Source organism: Nerophis lumbriciformis, linkage group LG23, assembly GCF_033978685.3.
Source record: "Nerophis lumbriciformis linkage group LG23, RoL_Nlum_v2.1, whole genome shotgun sequence".
In the NCBI taxonomy this organism is placed as follows: domain Eukaryota; kingdom Metazoa; phylum Chordata; class Actinopteri; order Syngnathiformes; family Syngnathidae; genus Nerophis; species Nerophis lumbriciformis.
In genome coordinates, this window is record NC_084570.2 from 10697501 (window position 1) to 10718764 (window position 21264).

Sequence of the window (21264 nt, forward strand, 5' to 3'; positions counted from 1 at the left end):
GGTGAATGGTGGACTGGGATTGGCTGGCTGATCAACAGGTGAAATGAGCAGCAGCTGGGAACAGGAACTTGAGTGTGACCTGTACAAACAAAAGAAGAAGAAACACAAAACAAACAAACAAACCACCACTACGTGGAACGTAACAGCAACTAAGATATTTCATTGTGCACAGAGATTGATCTATACTCGAAAGACTATGACAACAGGAAGTGAATTTGCGTGATGCCCGGTACACTTTTTTTCTTTATCATTAAAAAAAAATACAAAAACTTTTACAAATTAAAACAGGAAAAGAAAAACATTTAAACACGCAAATACAAATAATATGGCTCTTAAGTAGCCAGAACAATGTTACTAAATAACACATTTGTTCTGCTAAGAAAGTATATTGTGTGGCTATTTATTTATTTATTGTATTACATTTTTTTTAAAGAAAACTCTGCTATAAGTATTTGAGTATTTTTTGAGTCACATTTAAGTGTGACAATGATAATCGTGACAATTTTGTTGACAATAACCGTGATATAAAACGTTCATATTGTTACATCCTACTAGGGACTCGATCATATTGCTTGTGTTTCTCAATGTAACAGTGCTTCTCTATCCCACATTACTTATTACATAATTATATTAGTCCCTATCCCAAATACATTTTCTTTAAAAACAAAAAACTATTTCATTAAAATGCACGCTTAAGTCTATCCTTGGATTTTCACTGAGTACTGTTACCGGAACACTTTACCCCTTCTGGAAAATAAAATAATTTTCTGTAAGTCCGATCATCTGCAAACAATAAAGAACAAAAATAGTTTCAGTCATATATTTTTTTGTTCATTTGTTGATTATATTTCAACTATAACAGAGGGGAGAAACCTCAGCACAGTGCTGTTACCTATATTACGTTTTGATGGTAATGATATAAATGTTTTAAAAAGTTTAAATTTGTTTGTTGAATTGCTGTAATGTGGCAATTTTTTTAACATAATTGCTTTTTCTATGCTAAAACTCACTCAAGTTACTTTCAGTCCTGTTACCCAAATGAGTCATGTTTGGTTTAGGGACCTAGTGAAAAATGCAATAAAGTTAACTTAAATAGACCAATACATAATTTGAGTAGTTCAATATGTGTATTATATTATATTATGAGATATTGAGTTGAAAAAAAGACAAGCATGTACGTTTATTTTGCTCGAATAAGTAGCAAAAGGCACTGATTTAATGGAATGGCCCTGACATAAACACAGAAGCAGGTGATAAAGTAAACAAATAACAATTAATTTTATTTGTTCATTCTTCGTCTTACTCACCAGAAAACTGGGATTGTGTACTTTGTGCAGCTAAATAAACGACACCACTGGTCAGGAACTGGGCTTACAGATGCATTGTCATTGCTGCGTCTGATTGATTTTGTCTCCTCAGTTGATCATCGACACGCCCACCAGCCCGGTCACTAGTGGACTTCCGCTCTTCTTTGTCATCACAGTTACAGCAATCAAACAGGTGAGAGCATTGGGTCTGCAGCACCGTCACAACATGTCTCTTGTTGCCGTCAACCTGACACTGTCTGTCTCTAAGGGTTACGAGGACTGGCTGAGGCATAAAGCGGACAACGCTGTCAACAAGTGTCCGGTCCACGTGGTGCAACATGGCAAAGTGATCCGCAAACAGAGTCGCAAGCTGCGGGTGAGTTTGTGTTTAGATAAATCCCGTTTCATACCAAAGCATTATGTTCACGTAGTTATATTGTGAGTGGATGAGCGTTTATACCAGGGGTGCTCACAGTTTTTCTGCAGGCGAGCTACTTTTCAATTGATCAAGTCGTGGGGATCTACCTCATTCATATATATAATTTATATTTACTTATTTATGAAATATATGTTTTTGTTAACAAGTTAAAGGGGTTTAATGATAATACAAGCATGTTTAACACATATAGTTAATATTGTTAATAAATTAAAGGTGTTTAATGAAAATACAAGTATGTTTAATACATATAGTTAATATTGTTAACAAGTTAAAGGTGTTTAATGATAATACAAGCACGTTTAACACATATAGTTAATATTGTTAATAAGTTAAAGGTGTTTAAAGATAATGCAAGCATGTTTAACACATATAGTTAATATTGTTAACAAGTTAAAGATGTTTAATGATAATGCAAGCATGTTTAACACATATAGTTAATATTGTTAATAAATTAAAGGTGTTTAATGATAATACAAAAATGTTTAACACATAGTTAATATTGTTAACAAGTTAAAGGTGTTTAAAGATAATACAAGCATGTTTAACACTTATAGTTAATATTGGTAATAAGTTAAAGGTGTTTAAAGATAATACAAGCATGTTTAACACATATAGTTAATATTGTTAACAATTTAAAGGTGGTTAAAGATAATACAAGCATGTTTAACACATATAGTTAATATTGTTAACAATTTAAAGGTGGTTAAAGATAATACAAGCATGTTTAACACATATAGTTAATATTGTTAACAAGTTAAATGTGTTTAATGATAATACAAGCATGTTTAACACATATAGTTAATATTGTTAATAAGTTAAAGGTGTTTAAAGAAAATACAAGCATGTTTAACACATATAGTTAATATTGTTAATAAGTTAAAAGTGTTTAAAGATAATACAAGCATGTTTAACACATGTAGATTCCTTTCTTTCATGAAGACAAGAATACAGTATAAGTTGGTGTATTACCTGATTCTGATGACTTGCATTGATTGGAATCAGACAGTGGTGCTGATAACGTCCGCATTTTCAAATGGAGGAGAAAAAAAGTCCTCCTTTCTGTCCAATAACACATGAAAGTGGTTGGTTTTTGGCATCTTATTTATCCAGCTTCCGTACTCCTTTGTATACCCTTTACAAGAAATACATTGTCGGCAAACTCCGTAGCTTGCTAGCTTGTGCACGCCAGCTTTCTGAGACTCTTATTTTGTTAGCGCAAGCAGGATGAAGCAGAGCTTTTATTGTGCAACTGTGCAGTCGGTCTTTGGAGTTTTGACGACAGGTACGGCGCCAGAGTCTGTTGAAATAAAGTGTTTCTCGCCTTCCTGTCGGTAATTTTAATGAGCTGGCAGCAGCCAGCGTCATCTCAGAAGACCCTCGGGTGCCGTGAATGTCAATCAAGTGACGAAAGTGACGTCATGGTGAAGATTTATGATCGCTCATTTTTAGGACTATTTTTTTAATGCCTGGCTGGTGATCGACTGACACATCCTCCACGATCGACCGGTAGCTAGCGATCGACGTAATGAGCACCCCTGGTTTATACAGTATATTCGATACTTGCACTTATTTGCCTCAGGTGGGAGACGTTGTCTTTGTAAAGGAAGATGAATCATTTCCCTGCGATCTGGTCCTGCTCGCCACTTCCCGGGATGATGGGACCTGCTACGTCACCACAGCTAGCTTGGATGGGGAGAGCAGCCACAAGGTGTGTACATGTCTTAAAGTATGCTGGTCGGCTACTTTGTGGATCTTTTTGAGTCAAGATCAAGAATGTTTCCATGCTCCTCCAACCACAGACATACTATGCAGTCCAGGACACCAAAGCTTACAATACCGAAAAGGAGGTGGACTTGATCCACGCCACCATAGAATGTGAACAGCCACAGCCAGACCTCTACAAGTCAGTGAAACGTGCTCTCACTTACACCAGACTCTCACAGAATACTTTTTCTCAACATGGTTCTTCTTGTTTTCTGTGGTTTTTGTGTAGATTTGTGGGCCGCATCAACGTCTACATGGACAACGAGCCAGTGGCAAGGTCATTTTAGAACATGTAGCCCGCATGTGTTGACTCATTGGGTCGCAGTCAACCGTCCTCTTCATATTAAAAAGCGCCAGCTTTAGTCGATGTCAACATACATGGTCGACCGATTACAAATTTGGGATCCAAAGTAGTCATTTCCATGAAAAACCTGTCCTTTTATGTCAAAGTGTTGTACTGCTATCAAGTTACACAGCATTAAAATGTGCAAACCAGCGGTGCGCGGATCGATCGGACACTGATCATTGTCATGGCTGACAGGGACAGCAAGCAGCTAACTCTGCATGTCCATTCACAGTGCGATCCCGCTGCCCTTTGTTAAAATTCATCACTTCCATTACAGCAAATACGGTGCTTCCAGAAAGTTTTTACAGCATTTTGTTATGTTACAGCCTGAGGCTGAAATGGAATAAATTCAGTTGTGTCCTCAAAATTCTACAGACAATACCCCATAATGAAAATGTGAAAAAAAAGAAAAAGTGCGAATGCGAAACTAAAAAATCACATGTACATAAGTATTCAAAGTATTTGCTTAGTACTTTTTTATTGCACCTTTGGCTTAAATTACAACCTCAATTATTTTTGAATAGGATGCCACAAGCTTGGCACGCCTATCTTTGGGCAGTTTCGCCCATTCCTCTTTGCAGCACCTCTCATGGTCCATCAGGTTGGATGGAAAGTGTTGGTTTTCATCCAGGATTGCTGTAAGCTTTGCTGCATTCATCTTTCCCTCTATTTTGACAAATCTCCCTGTTCCTCAGTGGCCTAGTGGTTAGAGTGTCCGCCCTGAGATCGGTAGGATGTGAGTTCAAAACCCGGTCGAGTCATACTAAAGACTATAAAAATGGGACCCATTACCTCCCTGCTTGGCACTCCGCATCAAGGGTTGGAATTGGGTGTTAAATCAACAAAAAATATTCCCGGGCGCGGCACCGCTGCTGCCAACTGCTCCCCTCACCTCCCAGGGGGTGAACAAGGGGATGGGTCAAATGCAGAGGACAAATTTCAGCACACCTAGTGTGTGTGTGTGACAATCATTGGTACTTTAACTTAACTTAACTTTAATCCTGCTGCTGAAAAACAACCCCACACCGTGATGCCGCCACCACCATGCTGCACTGTCGGGTGGCCTGGTGATGAGCGGTACCTGGTTTCCTCCAAACATGACACCTGGCATTCATGCTGGAGTTCAATCTTTGTCTCATCACACCAGAATTTTTATTTTTTTATGGTCTGTGAATCTTTTAGATGCATTTTGGCAGTTTTTCTTTTACTATACTTATAATATACTATACCATACAGGCCTGATTGGTGGATTTCTGCAGAGATGGTTTTCCTTCTGGAAGGTTCTCCTCTCTCCACAGAAGAATGCTGTAGTTCTGACAGAGTGACCATCGGGTTCTTGGTCACCTCCCTGACTAGACTAAGATGAATGCAGCAATGTACAGAAACATCCTGGATGAAAACCAACACCTCCCATCCAATCTGATGGAGCTTGAGAGGTGCTGCAAAGAGGAATTGGTGAAACTGCCCAAAGATAGGTGTGCCAAGCTTGTGGCATTGTTTTCAAAAAGACTTGAGGCTGTAATTGCTGCCAAAGATGCATCAGCAAAGTGTTGAGCAGAGGCTGTGAATACTTATGTAGATGTTATGTTTTTTGTAGTTGTATAGTTTTAATACATTTAGAAAATTAAAAATACATACTTTTCACCTTGTCACTATGTAATTGTCATAATTCCTGTAGAACTTTGAGGACAAAAGTTAATGTATCCCATTTTGTAATAAGGCTGTATCATGACAGAATGTGGGAAAAGTCAAGCGCTGTGAATACTTTTACTGTATACTACATTTCTTACATGTAACTTAATCACTGGAGGACGAGTGATAAAGTGCTACTCGCTAAACTAGCCACAAAGCTAGCTTAAAACAACACCAATAAATTGATTGATTGATTGATTGAGACTTTTATTAGTAGATTGCACAGTACAGTACATATTCCGTACAATTGACCTATAAATGGTAACACCCGAATACGTTTTTCAACTTGTTTAAGTCGGGGTCCACGTTAATCAATTCATGGTATAATAAGTGCTAAGTAGTTGAAAAAGTGTAGATGGAAGCAGAAAGTAGGCAACTATCAACAGCAAATTAACAAATAGATTAATAAGAGTCTAGAAAGTATAATGTAACACCAACTATCCACCAGTGTGTGTTGCTGTGTAGCAGCCAGTTGTACACGTAAGGGGAGGGCGGATGGAGCACACATTGATGAAAACTCAGTTGTCTCTCAAATGTCTATGGCAAAGTTACACGTGAATGTGCAAGTTAGTTTTGGTTTAGATTTTGGTTTTGTCGATAACAACTTATATCAACGTCAGTCAGCCAGTCTGAGGCGCGTCGACATAAAGTTTTTTTTTATTGTGACGCGAGAGAAAGAACATGGATATTGTCGCTGTCTATTAAAGTCATCGTCTTCCTGAAATTGCTTTTATGTGACATTGTTGTTTTTTCTAGGCCATTGGGATCAGAGAACCTCCTTCTCAGAGGAGCCACACTGAAGAACACACAGTACATTTACGGTAAAAATAAATGGAATGTTGAGGAACCTATCTTGTCAACTTTGGTGATTACTCCCTAAAGATAAGAAATATTTGTTCCCTCTCCCGCTTTTTAGCGGTTGCCATCTACACTGGGATGGAAACAAAGATGGCTCTCAACTACCAGTGCAAGTCTCAGAAGCGCTCTGCAGTCGAAAAGTATGTTTTTTTTTTTCTCCATGTCATAAAGATTTCTTAACCACTTGTTTATTAGCAACATGCTTTGGTTTCTCATCTCCTTATTTATGCACTGATTGTTTGCTGCACTGCATGTGGGTGGACTACATTTACACCTGCTTTAACATCCATGCACGAGGATTAGTGTGCTTGTTTCTTGACAGCTATTATCTTTGGCAGGTCAATGAACTCCTACTTGGTGGTCTACCTGTGCATTCTCATCAGCAAGGCTATCGTCAACACTGTCCTCAAATATGCATGGCAGGCTGACCCCAGCAGAGATGAGCCCTGGTACAATGACAGGACTGAGTCAGAGAGGCAGAGACACATAGTGAGTGTTAATTGCAGCTTTTCACACCGGGGGTTACGTCTTGTTTGACCTCTCATCATCTTCTCTTGCTGCCTCAGGTGATTAGGGCCTTCACAGACTTCCTGGCCTTCATGGTTCTATTCAACTACATTATCCCTGTTTCCATGTACGTCACAGTGGAGATGCAGAAGTTCCTTGGCTCCTATTTCATGATGTGGGACGATGAGATGTTTGACGAGGAACTCGGAGAGAGAGCAGTGGTCAACACGTCAGACCTGAACGAAGAACTGGGCCAGGTTCTTCAAAGTCTTCTCTTTTCCGCACATCTTCTTTGTAGCAGCCGTGTTCTGTAGACTTTTGATTCATCTTTCCAGGTGGAGTACGTGTTTACTGATAAGACAGGAACGCTGACAGAGAACAACATGGAGTTCATTGAGTGTTGTGTCGACGGACACATTTACGTAGCCCAAGCAATCTGTAATGGACAGGTAATCATACTTTGTCTTTATATTTTAGGGATGCCCAATTAATTACATTTTAATTCCGATTTTAGCTGCTAAGATTAATTGACGGTGATTGTCGGCGATATTAAAGCGGAGCTGCACTTTTTTATTTTATTTTGCCTATCGTTCACAATCCTTATGAGAGACAAGAAAACAAAAGTTTTTTTTTTTCAGTCTAACATGTAAAAATCAGTTTGTTCTTGGTGGCTAGTGTTGCGTCTGACCAGTATTCCCTCTCAGGGAATTAAAGTCACTGGTCAATCTGAAATTCTTTCAGATGACATATATGCAGAGTAAGAAGGACCATCAAGACAGAATAGGAATATTATCAAGTTTTACTAAGGCTTCAGGAGACCATCCCACATCAATACAGTCGTACCGTCATATCGGGATGGTCTAACATTCAAACGGAAGAGACAACTTCTTGAATACGAAGAAAGCCCCCACCCTGTCCAGAAAAGAATACAGCCTCATTGTTCTAATACAGATGAGATATAAAGGGAGTACTCCAACTCCTACATTCCAAGTCTTCAAGGTAAAGCACACAGTTTACTTGCGGACATAAGATAAAAAAAATAGAAAGAGTACAAATGGAAAAACACTAGCTGATCTAAACATGACTATGAATAAAGAAAGAACTCTTAAACATATATGTATTCTCCACACTAGCAAAGCAGTTAAAAGGAGCAATCAGTTATACCTCTAAATCACTTTAAAAATGCATTCAAAAGCCATCAACAATACTTCATTTACGTTCAGTAACCTGTTTAATAACTGAGCTGTAGAAACATTGTTATTGTAAGAGTGAACACTGACAGACTCTTTTTCTTGAGTAGTAACACTTTGGCATGCTTTGGTATTAGCCGTTAAAGCTAACTACGGAAAGAGATAAGCTAGCTTCTACAACAACACGAAACACGTTTGAGTTTGTAATGCACAACACTGTGATCGTACACCAATCTGTACTGACTAAAAAAACATGAATAATCATATTACAGTATTGTAAAGTGTTAGCCCACATTTCATGTTTTGTTTGTACACAGCTAGCTCAATAGTGTATGTACTGTAGTTTAAATAACACGTATGACATGATGCGTGTACCATGATCAATATCTAACCCACTCGATGGACAGTTGTGCGTTTGGTCCAGCTTGCTGGAGACATTTTTCGGTTTGTTTGGGTAAGCACTCCATTTATGTCAAAATAGCTTGGCTCTAAGTTCCACATTTATAGAGTCATCACTTTCACCTCACTCTCTCGGCTTCCGTCTGCTCAAACGTCTCACCTTCCTTTGTGCTCGCTTCTCGAAACAGCAGTTCATCCTTCGTATATTGAGCTTCAAAAAGATAAGGTTGTGAATGGTCATTTGTCCGAAAGTATGATAGTCGTCTTCGTTGTCTGTTATCGATTCTGCCATGATTAGAACTAGAGATGTCCGATAATGGCTTTTTTGCCGATATCCGATATTCCGATATTGTCCAACTATAATTATCGATTCCGATATCAACCGATACCGATATATACAGTCGTGGAATTAACACATTATTATGCCTAATTTTGTTGTGATGCCCCACTGGATGCATTAAACAATGTAACAAAGTTTTCCAAAATAAATCAACTCAAGTTATGGAAACAAATGCCAACATGGCACTGCCATATTTATTATTGAAGTCACAAAGTGCATTTTTTTTTAACATGCCTCAAAACAGCAGCTTGGAATTTGGGACATGCTCTCCCTGAGAGAGCATGAGGAGGTTGAGGTGGGGGGGGTTGAGGTTTCCGACAGCAGGAACGCACATTTGTTGCAGGAAAGCATTGTTTATCGTCTTTAAAATCCTACAAAAAAAGTTGTGTGTGTTCTTGTCACTGTTAATGATTGTGAATGATAGGCAACATTTAAAAAAAAAAAAAAAAAAAGAAGCCCTTTAACATTTAAAAAAGAGGCTTTGCTTCATATCAAAACAATCACATTCACAACCGCGGCCGCAGAGAACGCCACAGGCCATTGTGTCAGCACAAAATACTGTCACCACGCCGAACTTAAACATTAACGTTATTATTAGCATTAATGTTTACAATCTTTTAGCGAGGTTGCTGCAGTCGGTAGCTCCGTTTCACTTCATTTCAGTCGCTTCGCTTCCGTGGAGTCTTGGTATGCATTTAAGAGCGCACTGCTGTCATTAGATGGCGACAGGTGTGGACAATATTGGACACGGACGCGTTTGTCCCACCCAAAAAAGTATTATTTGTTAATGCTTTCATTTTGGAAGCCCAACACAGCGTCAAATCGCTGTCTGCTCCTTCCTTCTTTCCTTCCTTCTTTCCTTCCTTCCTTCCTTCCTTCCTTCCTACCCTTCCTTCCTTCTCTGATTCCTAACCTGCTCTGATTCTGAGAGTGTTAAGGACGTGAGGAAACACACTGCAGGTGATCTGTAAAACGGTGTGTGCAGGGAACGTTGCCACAACTTGTTTACAACGTCCTGCCTTTTGTCTACTGGGATGGTCACTCGTGCATTAATTAACTGCTAACTTTGTCAGTGTTCCCAATAACGTCAACACTAGCTAAAATGTTGTGTCATCTCACTGAATTGATCGCAGGCTGTGAAATGTCAGCACGCTGAGTTGTCAGTGAGTCACAAGGCTTTTGTATTAGATGCGAGAGGTATGACTCCTATTTATTTTTGTTGGCCAAACTGTTGCACTGGACCACGTGGTGTTGTTGGAGAAGGACAAAGCATTTTTCTTAGACTTTGCCTTCATTGGCGAAACTCCTTTGTGGTTTATATTGATATTAAAAGGTAAAAAAAATGTTTCATGTCACAAAGTTATTACTTTAAAACTGTTCATGTGAAATATCATTTTGTAAATGTTTTGTGGTGTATAGTTAATTCCTATTTGACATATTACTCTATGGATCTGTCCAGTTACCAATAGAGTATGTGCCTCTCCAATTTGAAACTCAATCTTACGCCATTGGACGTTTGCACAACAAGCTGCTCTGCTTGTCTCCTTGGAGTCACACTAGCAGGACTAAGAGCTAACCATCGTGCTAAATAGAGCCTGGAGACACTTCTCCATTCAGTGCCAACATTTCTGGCCGGTGTTCTGGCGAAACCTGCTCCTTATTGGAATTCATGCACTCCCTGCATCTGCGCCTGCCCCTGCGTATGGATCCAGGGAATGTGATAATGTAATTATGCATTATAGGACGCTTTTGCATTTTCCATCCATCCATCTTCTTCCGCTTACTCAAGGTTGGGTCGAGGCGGCAGCAGCCTAAGCAGGGAAGCCCAGACTTCCCTCTACCCAGCCACTTTGTCCAGCTCCTCCCCGGGGGATCCCGAGGCGTTCCCAGGCCAGCCGGGAGAGATAGTCTTTCCAACGTGTCCTGGGTCTTCCCCGTGGCCTCCTACCGGTCGGTTGTGCCTGAAACACCTCCCTAGGGAGGCGTTCGGGTGGCATCCTGACCAGATGCCCGAAGGACCTCATCTGGCTCCTCTCGATGTGGAGGAGCAGCGGCTTTACTCTGAGCTCCTCCCAGATGACAGAGCTTCTCACCCTATCTCTAAGGGAGAGCCCCGCCACCCGGCGGAGGAAACTCATTTCGGCCGCTTGTACCCGTGATCTTGTCCTTTCGGTCATAACCCAAAGCTCATGACCATAGGTGAGGATGGGAACGTAGATCGACCGGTAAATTGAGAGCTTTGCCTTCCGGCTCAGCTCCTTCTTCACCACAACGGATCGATACAGCGTCCGCATTACTGAAGACGCCGCACCGATCCGCCAGTCGATCTCACGATCCACTCTTCCCTCACTCGTGAACAAGACTCTGAGGTACTTGAACTCCTCCACTTGGGGCTTTTGCAATTTTTGTCATTTATTATACATGTTTTGCACGACAAACGATTAAATGTATCAATAGGTCAAGTGCGGGTGTTCAATTGATGACATGTGGGGCACCCATAAAACGTGGCTGTTTTTATTTGGCACAATTAAAAAAAAGCATAAAAAAATGGAAAAATAGAGCTACACGTTGATACTAATAATGACCAAAAACACAAATATTTGTCTTTAACACTGTTTTTCCAAACAATGAATAATAATGAATACCATTAAACGTGATTAATAATCGTGATTTCAGTATTGATAAAAATATTTGTGATTATTATTTTTGCCATAAATGTGCAGTCCGAGTATATGTCAACGCCCTTTACATCCCCTTATAGCTTATTAGTTCCTGTTTTTCTAGGTGATGCCTGGTTCAGCTAGTATGGACATGATTGACACATCACCAGGCCCTGGGGCGAGGGTGAGCGAGGCCTCATCATCCTATCAGTGTTTATTTGCATGTGTCTATGAACCCCGTTGGTTCTCAACGACAGGAGCACGAGGAGCTGTTCTTCCGGGCGCTGTGTTTATGCCACACCGTTCAGGTGAAAGAGGAGGAGACGGTAGACAGCATCAAGCAGGGCATCCACCAGGGCAAGTCCACTTCCTTTTACATCTCGTCCTCGCCAGACGAGGTGGCGCTGGTGGAGGGCATGAAGAGGTGCCTGACACACACACGTGAATTATTTAGTCGTAAATACCATGGAACCGTGGCTTATAAAGAATGTAATAAGTTTATGTGTTGGGATGCAGGCTTGGCTTCACATATTTGAGACTCAAGGACAGTCACATGGAGATATTGAACAGAGAGGATGAAATTGAGAGGTTGGTGTTTTTTAACCTGGTTGGCGAGATACACTGCAGCTATAATGTTTTTTGTCTTTTTCAACAGGTTTGAGCTGCTCCAAGTCCTGACTTTTGACTCCAACAGGCGGAGAATGAGCGTCATTGTCCGGGCCAGCACTGGTAACACAGATATACTGTTTGGGTTTACCTATGAGATATCTCCCTTATTTATATCTTCTTTGTGTCTGCGTGTGAAGGTGAGCTTTACCTTTTCTGCAAAGGAGCAGACTCGTCCATCTTCCCAAGAGTCATCTCGGGCAAGGTGGATCAGGTCAGAGCTCGGGTGGAGCACAACGCAGTGGTGAGAGCACGCATGCCCACACATACATTAATTAGGGGTGTCAAATGATCCCCTTAAATCACTAATAATTAATTACAGTAATATTTAGCTCGCTATGTTTTTTAATCGTGTTAATCTATTTTTTCATATCTAATGTTACTGTCTCCGTATGATTGCGAATTACCTTTCTCTTTACTTGTGCTTGACACTACCGCCATGAGGCACAAAGACGGTATGCGAAAATTAGGTTTCACCAGTAATGAAAGCGACTTTAAATAGTGGAGTTTCGTGAATTATATTTTAAAAAAATAGTGTAAAATATTCATAATGAACTCAAATACATATCAAAATGTGTTTACGGTTTGTTGAAGTTTGAATGCTTTCCTGTTTTTAGAGTAATGTGCACCCCTATATTAGACAAGCTATGGATAAATACATCCAGGTGTGTTATGACATCTTAAAGGGGAACTGCACTTTTTTTTGGAATTTTGCCCATCGAACACAATCCTTATTAGAGAAAAGAAGACAAAAGGTTTTGGGGTTTTATGCATTCTAACCAAAAATGTACTCGTTCTTGGTGGCTAGCAATGGGAGCAATCAATTTTACCTCTAAATCAATTTTTTTTTTAACTCAATATTTCATTTATGTTCCGTGACTTGTATAATAACCAAGCTTTAGCAACATTGTTATTGTAAGAGCGAACACTGAGGAACTATTTTTCTAGCGTAGTAACACATCGGTATGCTACGGTATTAGCTGTAAAAGCTAGCTACGGCAAGAGGGAGATAGCTTCTACGACGACACAAAACGCGTTTGAGTTTGTAACGCACAACACTGCGATACAACACTAATTTGTATTGACTGAAAAACATGAGCAATCATATTACAGAATCTGTAAAGTATTTCATGTTTTGTTTGTACACACAAGAGCCAGACAGATAATGTACCGTAATTGTACTAACACGCATGACGTGCTGTGTGTATCATGATCGATATTAAACTGACTCACTCGATGGACAGTTGTGCGTTTGGTCCAGCTGGCCTTGGGAAAGTTTTCCGGTTTATTTGGGTAAGCACTCCATTATGTCGAAATAGCATGGCTCCAAGTTCCACATTTCTAGCGTCAGTCACTTTCACCTCACTCTTTTGGCTTCCGTCTGCTCCATTGTCTCACCCTTCCTTCTTGGTTGTGTCTATGAGCAGTAGTTCATCCTCTCAGTATATTCAGCTTCAATAATATAACGTTGTGAATCCTCATTTGTCCAAAAATAGTCGTTTTCGTTGTCTGTTACCAAGTCTGCCATGATTACAACACACACACGTTTGTTTCGGTAAGTAGGAACACACAATTGTTGCCAGAAGTCGGACATGCGCTGCTATGGAAACAGAAATCAATGCGTGATACCACACACACACACACACACACACACATATATATATATATATATATATATATATATATATATATATATATATATATATATATATATATATATATATATATATATATATATATATATATATACACACACACTTACAGTGTGTATGTAAAGCGTTGATGGAGGGTTTTGAAGTTGTTTTAGAGGGCATTGAAGGCTCTAACGGTGACTCCATCTTTCAAGTGTTTTTTATCATCTTTAAAATCCTAAAAAAAAAAAGATAATTGTGTTCTTGTCTCTCATAATGATTGTGAAGATAATCAAAATAAATAAAAAAGTGCAGTTCCCCTTCAAGCTGAATTTGACATAACAGATCTGTGCTTTAATATAGTGATATATTACACGTACAATGATGTGCACATCATATTTTAAAATCAAACCACTCTTACATAGAGAAGAATGTTGTTGTAATTGCCGCCGTGTCTTCCAGTGGACTAAATGAAACTGAAACTCAGAAACAAGTTTTGTTCGGAAATAATGTACGTTTCTGAAACTGTGTGATTGGCTGTAAAAAAGCCATGCCAAAATGTTGTCCAATTCGTTTTAAAGAATAAACATGTAATTGTGACACATTTGTTTCTTAAATCAGTTCTCTTAAACCAATGTTGGTTATATATGCTATCTCTTGATTGATGGGTCTGTTTGATCTATTTAAAATGATCTGAAGCAGAGAAAAAGCAAGAAGTTTAACATTCAATACATATTGCTTTAAAAAGTTTTCTTACTGTTTTTTGATGTGGTAACTTTAACACTTTATATGGACCTGATATTTTGTTTAGGCAGAGGTGGGTAGTAACGCGCTACATTTACTCCGTTACATCTACTTGAGTAACTTTTGGGATAAATTGTACTTCTAAGAGTAGTTTTAATGCAACTTACTTTTACTTTTACTTGAGTATATTTATAGAGAAGAAACGCTACTTTTACTCCGCTACTTTTATCTACATTCAGCTCGCTACTCGCTACTAATTTTTATCGATCTGTTAATGCACGCTTTGTTTGTTTTGGTCTGTCAGACAGACCTTCAAAGTGCCTGCGTTACTGGTGACGTTTCACTCCGTTCCACCAATCAGATGCAGTCACTGGTGACGTTGGACCAATCAAACAGAGCCAGGCGGTCACATGACCTGACTTAAACAAGTTGAAAAACTTATTGGGGTGTTACCATTTAGTGGTCAATTGTACGGAATATGTACTGTACTGTGCAATCTACTAATACAAGTTTCAATCAATCAATCAAAAGTGTGAAGGAAAAAAGACACTTTTTTATTTCAAACGTACATCCCGTCACAAGCCTAAAGACTGACTGCACAGTTCCTGTCTTCACAATAAAAGTGCCGCTCCATCGCACCTGCGCTTTCAAAATAAGAGTCTCCGAAAGCCAGCGCAAACAAGCTAGCAAGCTACGGAATTTGCCGCCAATGTATTTCTTGTAAAGTGTGTGAAAACGAATATGGAAGCTGGACAAATAAGATACCAAAAACCAACCACTTTCATGTGGTATTAGACAGAAAGGAGGAACTTTTTTTCTCCTGCATTTGAAAACGTGGACGTTAAGCACTGCTGTCTGATTACAATCAATGCAAGTCATCAGAATCAGGTAATACACCAACTTATATTCTTGTCAACATGAAAGAAAGGAATCTATATGTGTTAAACATGCATGTATATTCATTAAAACACCTTTAACATGTAAACAAAAACGGCAAAATAAATAAATATAAATGATATACTGTATATATCAATGTATGTGTATATATATATATATATATATATATATATATATATATATATATATATATATATATATATATATATATATATATATATATATATGTGTGTATGTTACTCATCAGTTACTCAGTACTTGAGTAGTTTTTTCACAACATACTTTTACTCAAGTAAATATTTGGGTGACTACTCATTACTTTTACTTGAGTAATAAATCTCTAAAGTAACAGTACTCTTACTTGAGTACAATTTCTGGCTACTCTACCCACCTCTGTGTTTAGGTGAATAAAACTGATTGCATTTTTTCAAATATGTTAAAAACGCTGTATCGATCCGTTGTGGTGAAGAAGGAGCTGAGCCGGAAGGCAAAGCTCTCAATTTACCGGTCGATCTACGTTCCCATCCTCACCTATGGTCATGAGCTTTGGGTTATGACCGAAAGGACAAGATCACGGGTACAAGCGGCCGAAATGAGTTTCCTCCGCCGGGTGGCGGGGCTCTCCCTTAGAGATAGGGTGAGAAGCTCTGCCATCCGGGGGGAGCTCAAAGTAAAGCCGCTGCTCCTCCACATCGAGAGGAGCCAGATGAGGTGGTTCGGGCATCTGGTCAGGATGCCACCCGAACGCCTCCCTAGGGAGGTGTTTAGGGCACGTCCGACCGGTAGGAGGCCGCGGGGAAGACCCAGGACACGTTGGGAAGACTATGTCTCCCGGCTGGCCTGGGAACGCCTCGGGGTCCCACAGGAAGAGCTGGACGAAGTGGCTGGGGAGAGGGAAGTCTGGGCTTCCCTGCTTAGGCTGCTGCCCCCGCGACCCGACCTTGGATAAGCGGAGGAAGATGGATGGATGGATGGATGTTAAAAACAATGAACGACTTTATAGAGCCACTTTCTAAAACCCTATCTTAGTAACAATGTAATGAATTTGAATAAAAATGTTTTAAAGTGAAGGCTTTTCTCACCATTTTTAGGTGAGATTAAAATAGATTAATTACAGAACATGATCACTCTTTTTTTTTTTTTTTTTTAAACCCCTTAAAAGCACTAACAATACTTTGTATTTTTCTTCTGCATTCATCTTACCTCAATGGGATCTTTCCGTAGGAGGGCCTGCGGACGCTGTGTGTGGCCTACCGGCCTCTCAGTCTGGTGCAGTATCAGGAGGTTTGCCTCCTGTTAAACGGGGCCAAGTTGGCACTTCAAGACCGAGACAAACGACTGGCAGAGGCTTACGACCTGATTGAGAAAGATCTTATCCTGCTGGGAGCCACTGCTGTGGAAGACAGGTTAGACAACAGTATCCAGACATATATGTATTATTCTTTATCTTGGATGTCTGCCTCCAGTTAGCCCACAGCACCAACTCCTGATTGTGTGCATGCTATTGCCTTAACGAGTTCTTCGCAACTTCTAGTTAGTTGAATGATGCAAGTGGATGTTCATGCCCTATCACACACTCACCACTGAGGCGCTTTGAAAATACATTGTTAGCCAGGAGGGCATTGCAGGTCAGCTTGTGCTTTTCAAAACGAGGCAGGGGGATAAGTGCACTGCACTGTTTGACCCTTCGCTTGGGTGTTATCTCAGTTGTGGTTTTGTGCAGCAAACGAAGCATTCCACCCTGTTGTTCTGCATACTAAGTTCTACCCCAGCCACCATTTTCCCACAATTTTGTCCATAACAGACTGCAAGAAAAAGCGGCAGACACCATCGAGTCTCTGCACAAGGCAGGTATGAAGGTGTGGGTGCTGACCGGCGACAAGATGGAGACGGCTGCCGCCACCTGCTACGCCAGCAAGTTGTTCCACCGCAACACGCAGATCCTGGAGTTGACCACCAAGCGCACAGAGGAGCAGAGCCTTCATGATGTCCTCTTTGACCTGAGCAGAACTGTGCTCAGGCATCACGGTGGCTGGGGCAGGGACATCTCTGGGTGAGTGTGCAAGCTTTAAAATAAGGGGCTTCCAACCGTTATTTTAAGAGTGTCCCAAAACAACTTTTTCCACTCCCGATACAATAATTGAGCCTTGAGAATTGGCCAATACCGATAGTGTGGAATGTTAGACAAGGCTTAATCAAGGGAAATTACTCAAGCAGAGAGAGAATGTTGGGTATGAAAAGCACTAATCTATTTATTATTAATGTCTGAAATGGACTTTTGCTGTCTTTGAATTGAATTGGAGTGGTAGTTATTTTCCTGGCGATGTCCAGTGGCCACAATAATGCATTAAAGTGCCCGTAGAGTGGAAAAACATATTGACTTTATATGCCTAATTGTGTTTCATTTAGGGATGTCCGATAATGGCTTTTTGCCGATATCCGATATTCCGATATTGTCCAACTCTTTAGTTACCGATACCGATATCAACCGATATATGCAGTCGTGGAATTAACACAATATTATGCCTAATTTGGACAACCAGGTATGGTGAAGATAAGTACTTTTTTTTAAAATTAATAAAATAAGATAAATAAATTAAAAACATTTTCTTGAATAAAAAAAGAAAGTAAAACAATATAAACATAGAAACTAGTAATTAATGAAAATGAGTAAAATTAACTGTTAAAGGTTAGTACTATTAGTGGACCAGCAGCACGCACAATCATGTGTGCTTACGGACTGTATCCCTTGCAGACTGTATTGATATATATTGATGTATAATGTAGGACCCAGAATATTAATAACAGAAAGAAACAACCCTTTTGTGTGAATGAGTGTAAATGGGGGAGGGAGATTTTTTGGGTTGGTGCACTAATTGTAAGTGTATATTGTGTTTTTTATGTTGATTTAATAATAAAAAACAAACAAACAAACAAACAAACAAAAAACGATACCGATAATAAAAAAAACGATACCGATCATTTCCGATATTACATTTTAACGCATTTATCGCCCGATAATATCGGCAGGCCGATATTATCAAACATCCCTAGTTTCATTGTATCCATTAAACCATATCCAATTGTATTTACAATCCGCAAAGTATTTGAAAATACCATCTAAACATCACAAAATGCCATAAATTCAGTCAGCCATTTGGAATATTCCGCTCCGAACGTCTTCGGTAAGTTCCCTAAACTGACGTCACTGGAGTAACACTCCTGCACTCTGACCATAGTATCAGATCAGTCATACTGGAAATACGCAAAAATTAGACAGAGATGTGCTGTCTATCATTCACAATCCTTATGTAAGACATGAACACATACTGTATGTTTATTTTTATTTTTTTATGCATTCTAAGTCGTAAATAAATAAATACAAAAAGTTTGCTAATGATGTAGTCATAGGGGACCATAGTTGCCGACCTTGAGACCTCCGATTTCGGGAGGTGAGGGTCGGGGGGCGGAGCGGGGGCGTGGTTAGGGGCGGGGCGTGGTTGGGGGCGTGCTGTTGTTGTGTGTTGTTACCGCGCTGGGAGGACGTTAATGAAACTGCCTAACAATAAACCCACATAAGAAACCAAGAACTCGCCCTCGATCATTCTACAGTTATAACGTGATTGGGCAGGTACGCTGTTTATATTGTGTGCCTGAATTTCGGGAGATTTTCGGGAGAAAATTTGTCCCGGGAGGTTTTCGGGAGAGGCGCTGAATTTCGGGAGTCTCCCTGAAAATCCGGGAGGGTTGGCAAGTATGTAGGGGACTCTCTATTCCGTCCTTAAAACCCTCTAAATAACCATCCAAAACCTGTCAACAATACTCACATGTCGTGAACTGGATATTAACCAAATATTAATAATGTTGTTATTATAAGCGCTAACGCAGACAGACTATTTTTAGCGGCAGATTGATAACACACAGCTCAGTAGCCCTCTCCTGCTTTACTGCGAGCTGGCCGCGATGTCCTGCTGCTCCCGCATCATCGCGTCTCGGCTCGTCAAAGTTATTTTAGTTTATGAGTCATGCCTCTCATCTGGATATTAGGAGGATTTAGCCATGAATTTAAAAGTCTGTGACATTTAATTCATACCCGGAGATGGAGACAAACACACGCAACCAAAGACAGTGTCTGCAGGAAAACTTTTCCTTGTTAAGCCTTTGTGTGCATCATGATGAATTCTTCATCTATACAGAAAGATATTAACATTCTATCAGTCATCATCGAAGTAAGAGCAGACATTGTACAGTAAGCGATAGTTTGTAGTTTGTATTTCTTGTTTTGCACTGCTACCTGATGTTTAGTGTTTCATTAAAGCTGGATCTGTTTAGGACAGTGTTTTCACAATGTACATCCGAACATTAAGTTAGTTAAAGTTAAAGTTTATTATTCTTCAGTCAATGGTCAACAAAATAAACAAACAGTTGTACATTCATAGATTGAAAATGAAAATGTTGCAGACCGAAAGGGTTTAGGCTGAAGTTGAACACTTATAGCGCCTAACCCTATAAACAATGTCAAGTACAAGATGAATTTCCGAAAATTATGAAATGTCTTTTGTACAACATATTATAAATACACATTATACACAATATGAACACTGTTCAATTATATACACAGTAAAGGCATGTGAAATATCCTTGTACGCGTATTAAACCTTTGTACCAATTTATATACTATATACAAACAATTATACTTCCATTATTATTTATATCCCATATTTAGTATTTTAATTACCATTGATCATAGTATTAACTACTGTGTTGATTCATGAGTGATATATTTTTTCAAGACATTGGTCTTAAAGTGTTTTTTAAATGTGTGAATGGAACTGGAACATTTTAAGGAATCATCCAAGCTGTTCCACAGTTGAACCCCCCTGACAGAAACACATCTACTTTTTAAGCTTGTTCTTATCTTAGCTTTCTGGAAGACAGCTGAACCTCTGAGGTCATAGGGATTCTCTCTGGGTTTGAACCTCTCCTGTAGACACCGAGGCAGCATGCGGTTATGAGCTTTGTACGTCACAATAGCAACATGACATGACAATCAACAATGTCCCCACAAAGAAGGATAAAAACGACGGAAATATTCTTGATTGCTAAAAAAAAGTAGATGCGGATAATATCGCTCAAAGGAAGACATGAAACTGCTACAGGAAAATACCAAAAAAAGAGAAAAAGCCACCAAAATAGGAGCGCAAGACAAGAACTAAAGCACAGCACACAGGAAAACACCAACAAACTCAAAATAAGTCATGGTGTGATGTGACAGGTGGTGACAGTACACCTACTTTGAGACAAGAGTTATATTGATGCATGGTTAGTTATGGTTTAAAGTCATATCCAACAATTGCGACAATTACTTTTTACTGTCAACTGAGTTTTGTTTTTTAATGATTTCTGCTGGTGGTGTGCCTCCGGATTTTTTCAACGCAAAAAATGTGCCTTTGCTCAAAAAAGGTTGAAAAACACTGGTTTAGGAGATGTTCTAAAACTTGTAGATCCATCCATCCATCTATCTATTTTCTACCGCTTGTCCCTTATGGGGTTGCGGGGGGTGCTGGAGCCTATCTCAGCTGCATTCGGGCGGAAGGCGGAGTACACTCTGGACAAGTCGCCACCTCATCGCAGGGCCAACACAGATAGACAGACAACATTCACACTCACATTCACACACTGTTGCCAATCAACCTATCCCCAGGTGCATGTCTTTGGAGGTGGGAGGAAGCCGGAGTACCCGGAGAAAACCCACGCAGTCACGGGGCGAACATGCAAACTCCACACAGAAAGATCCTGAGCCCGGGATTTAACTCAGATCATC

General features: G+C 39.8%; 1 protein-coding gene across 10 annotated transcripts in view; it reads left to right on the forward strand.

Moving 5' to 3' along the window:
- Window positions 1-21264, forward strand: part of atp11a (ATPase phospholipid transporting 11A) — a 100971-nt gene that overhangs the window by 54521 nt on the left and 25186 nt on the right. For all 10 annotated transcript variants that reach the window (XR_009817773.2, XR_009817772.1, XM_061985132.1 and 7 more), the window contains exons 4-20: window positions 1420-1500; window positions 1576-1683; window positions 3326-3454; window positions 3546-3649; window positions 3740-3787; window positions 6305-6369; window positions 6465-6546; window positions 6745-6895; window positions 6973-7170; window positions 7249-7362; window positions 11627-11686; window positions 11760-11926; window positions 12019-12090; window positions 12158-12231; window positions 12309-12412; window positions 16665-16846; window positions 17245-17493. Coding sequence is in view for 8 of the 10 variants with exons in the window: in XM_061985132.1 (XP_061841116.1) it covers window positions 1420-1500; window positions 1576-1683; window positions 3326-3454; window positions 3546-3649; window positions 3740-3787; window positions 6305-6369; window positions 6465-6546; window positions 6745-6895; window positions 6973-7170; window positions 7249-7362; window positions 11627-11686; window positions 11760-11926; window positions 12019-12090; window positions 12158-12231; window positions 12309-12412; window positions 16665-16846; window positions 17245-17493 (1988 nt within the window). In the remaining 2 variants the exon portion in view is untranslated. The remainder of the gene's footprint in view (window positions 1-1419; window positions 1501-1575; window positions 1684-3325; window positions 3455-3545; window positions 3650-3739; window positions 3788-6304; window positions 6370-6464; window positions 6547-6744; window positions 6896-6972; window positions 7171-7248; window positions 7363-11626; window positions 11687-11759; window positions 11927-12018; window positions 12091-12157; window positions 12232-12308; window positions 12413-16664; window positions 16847-17244; window positions 17494-21264) is intronic.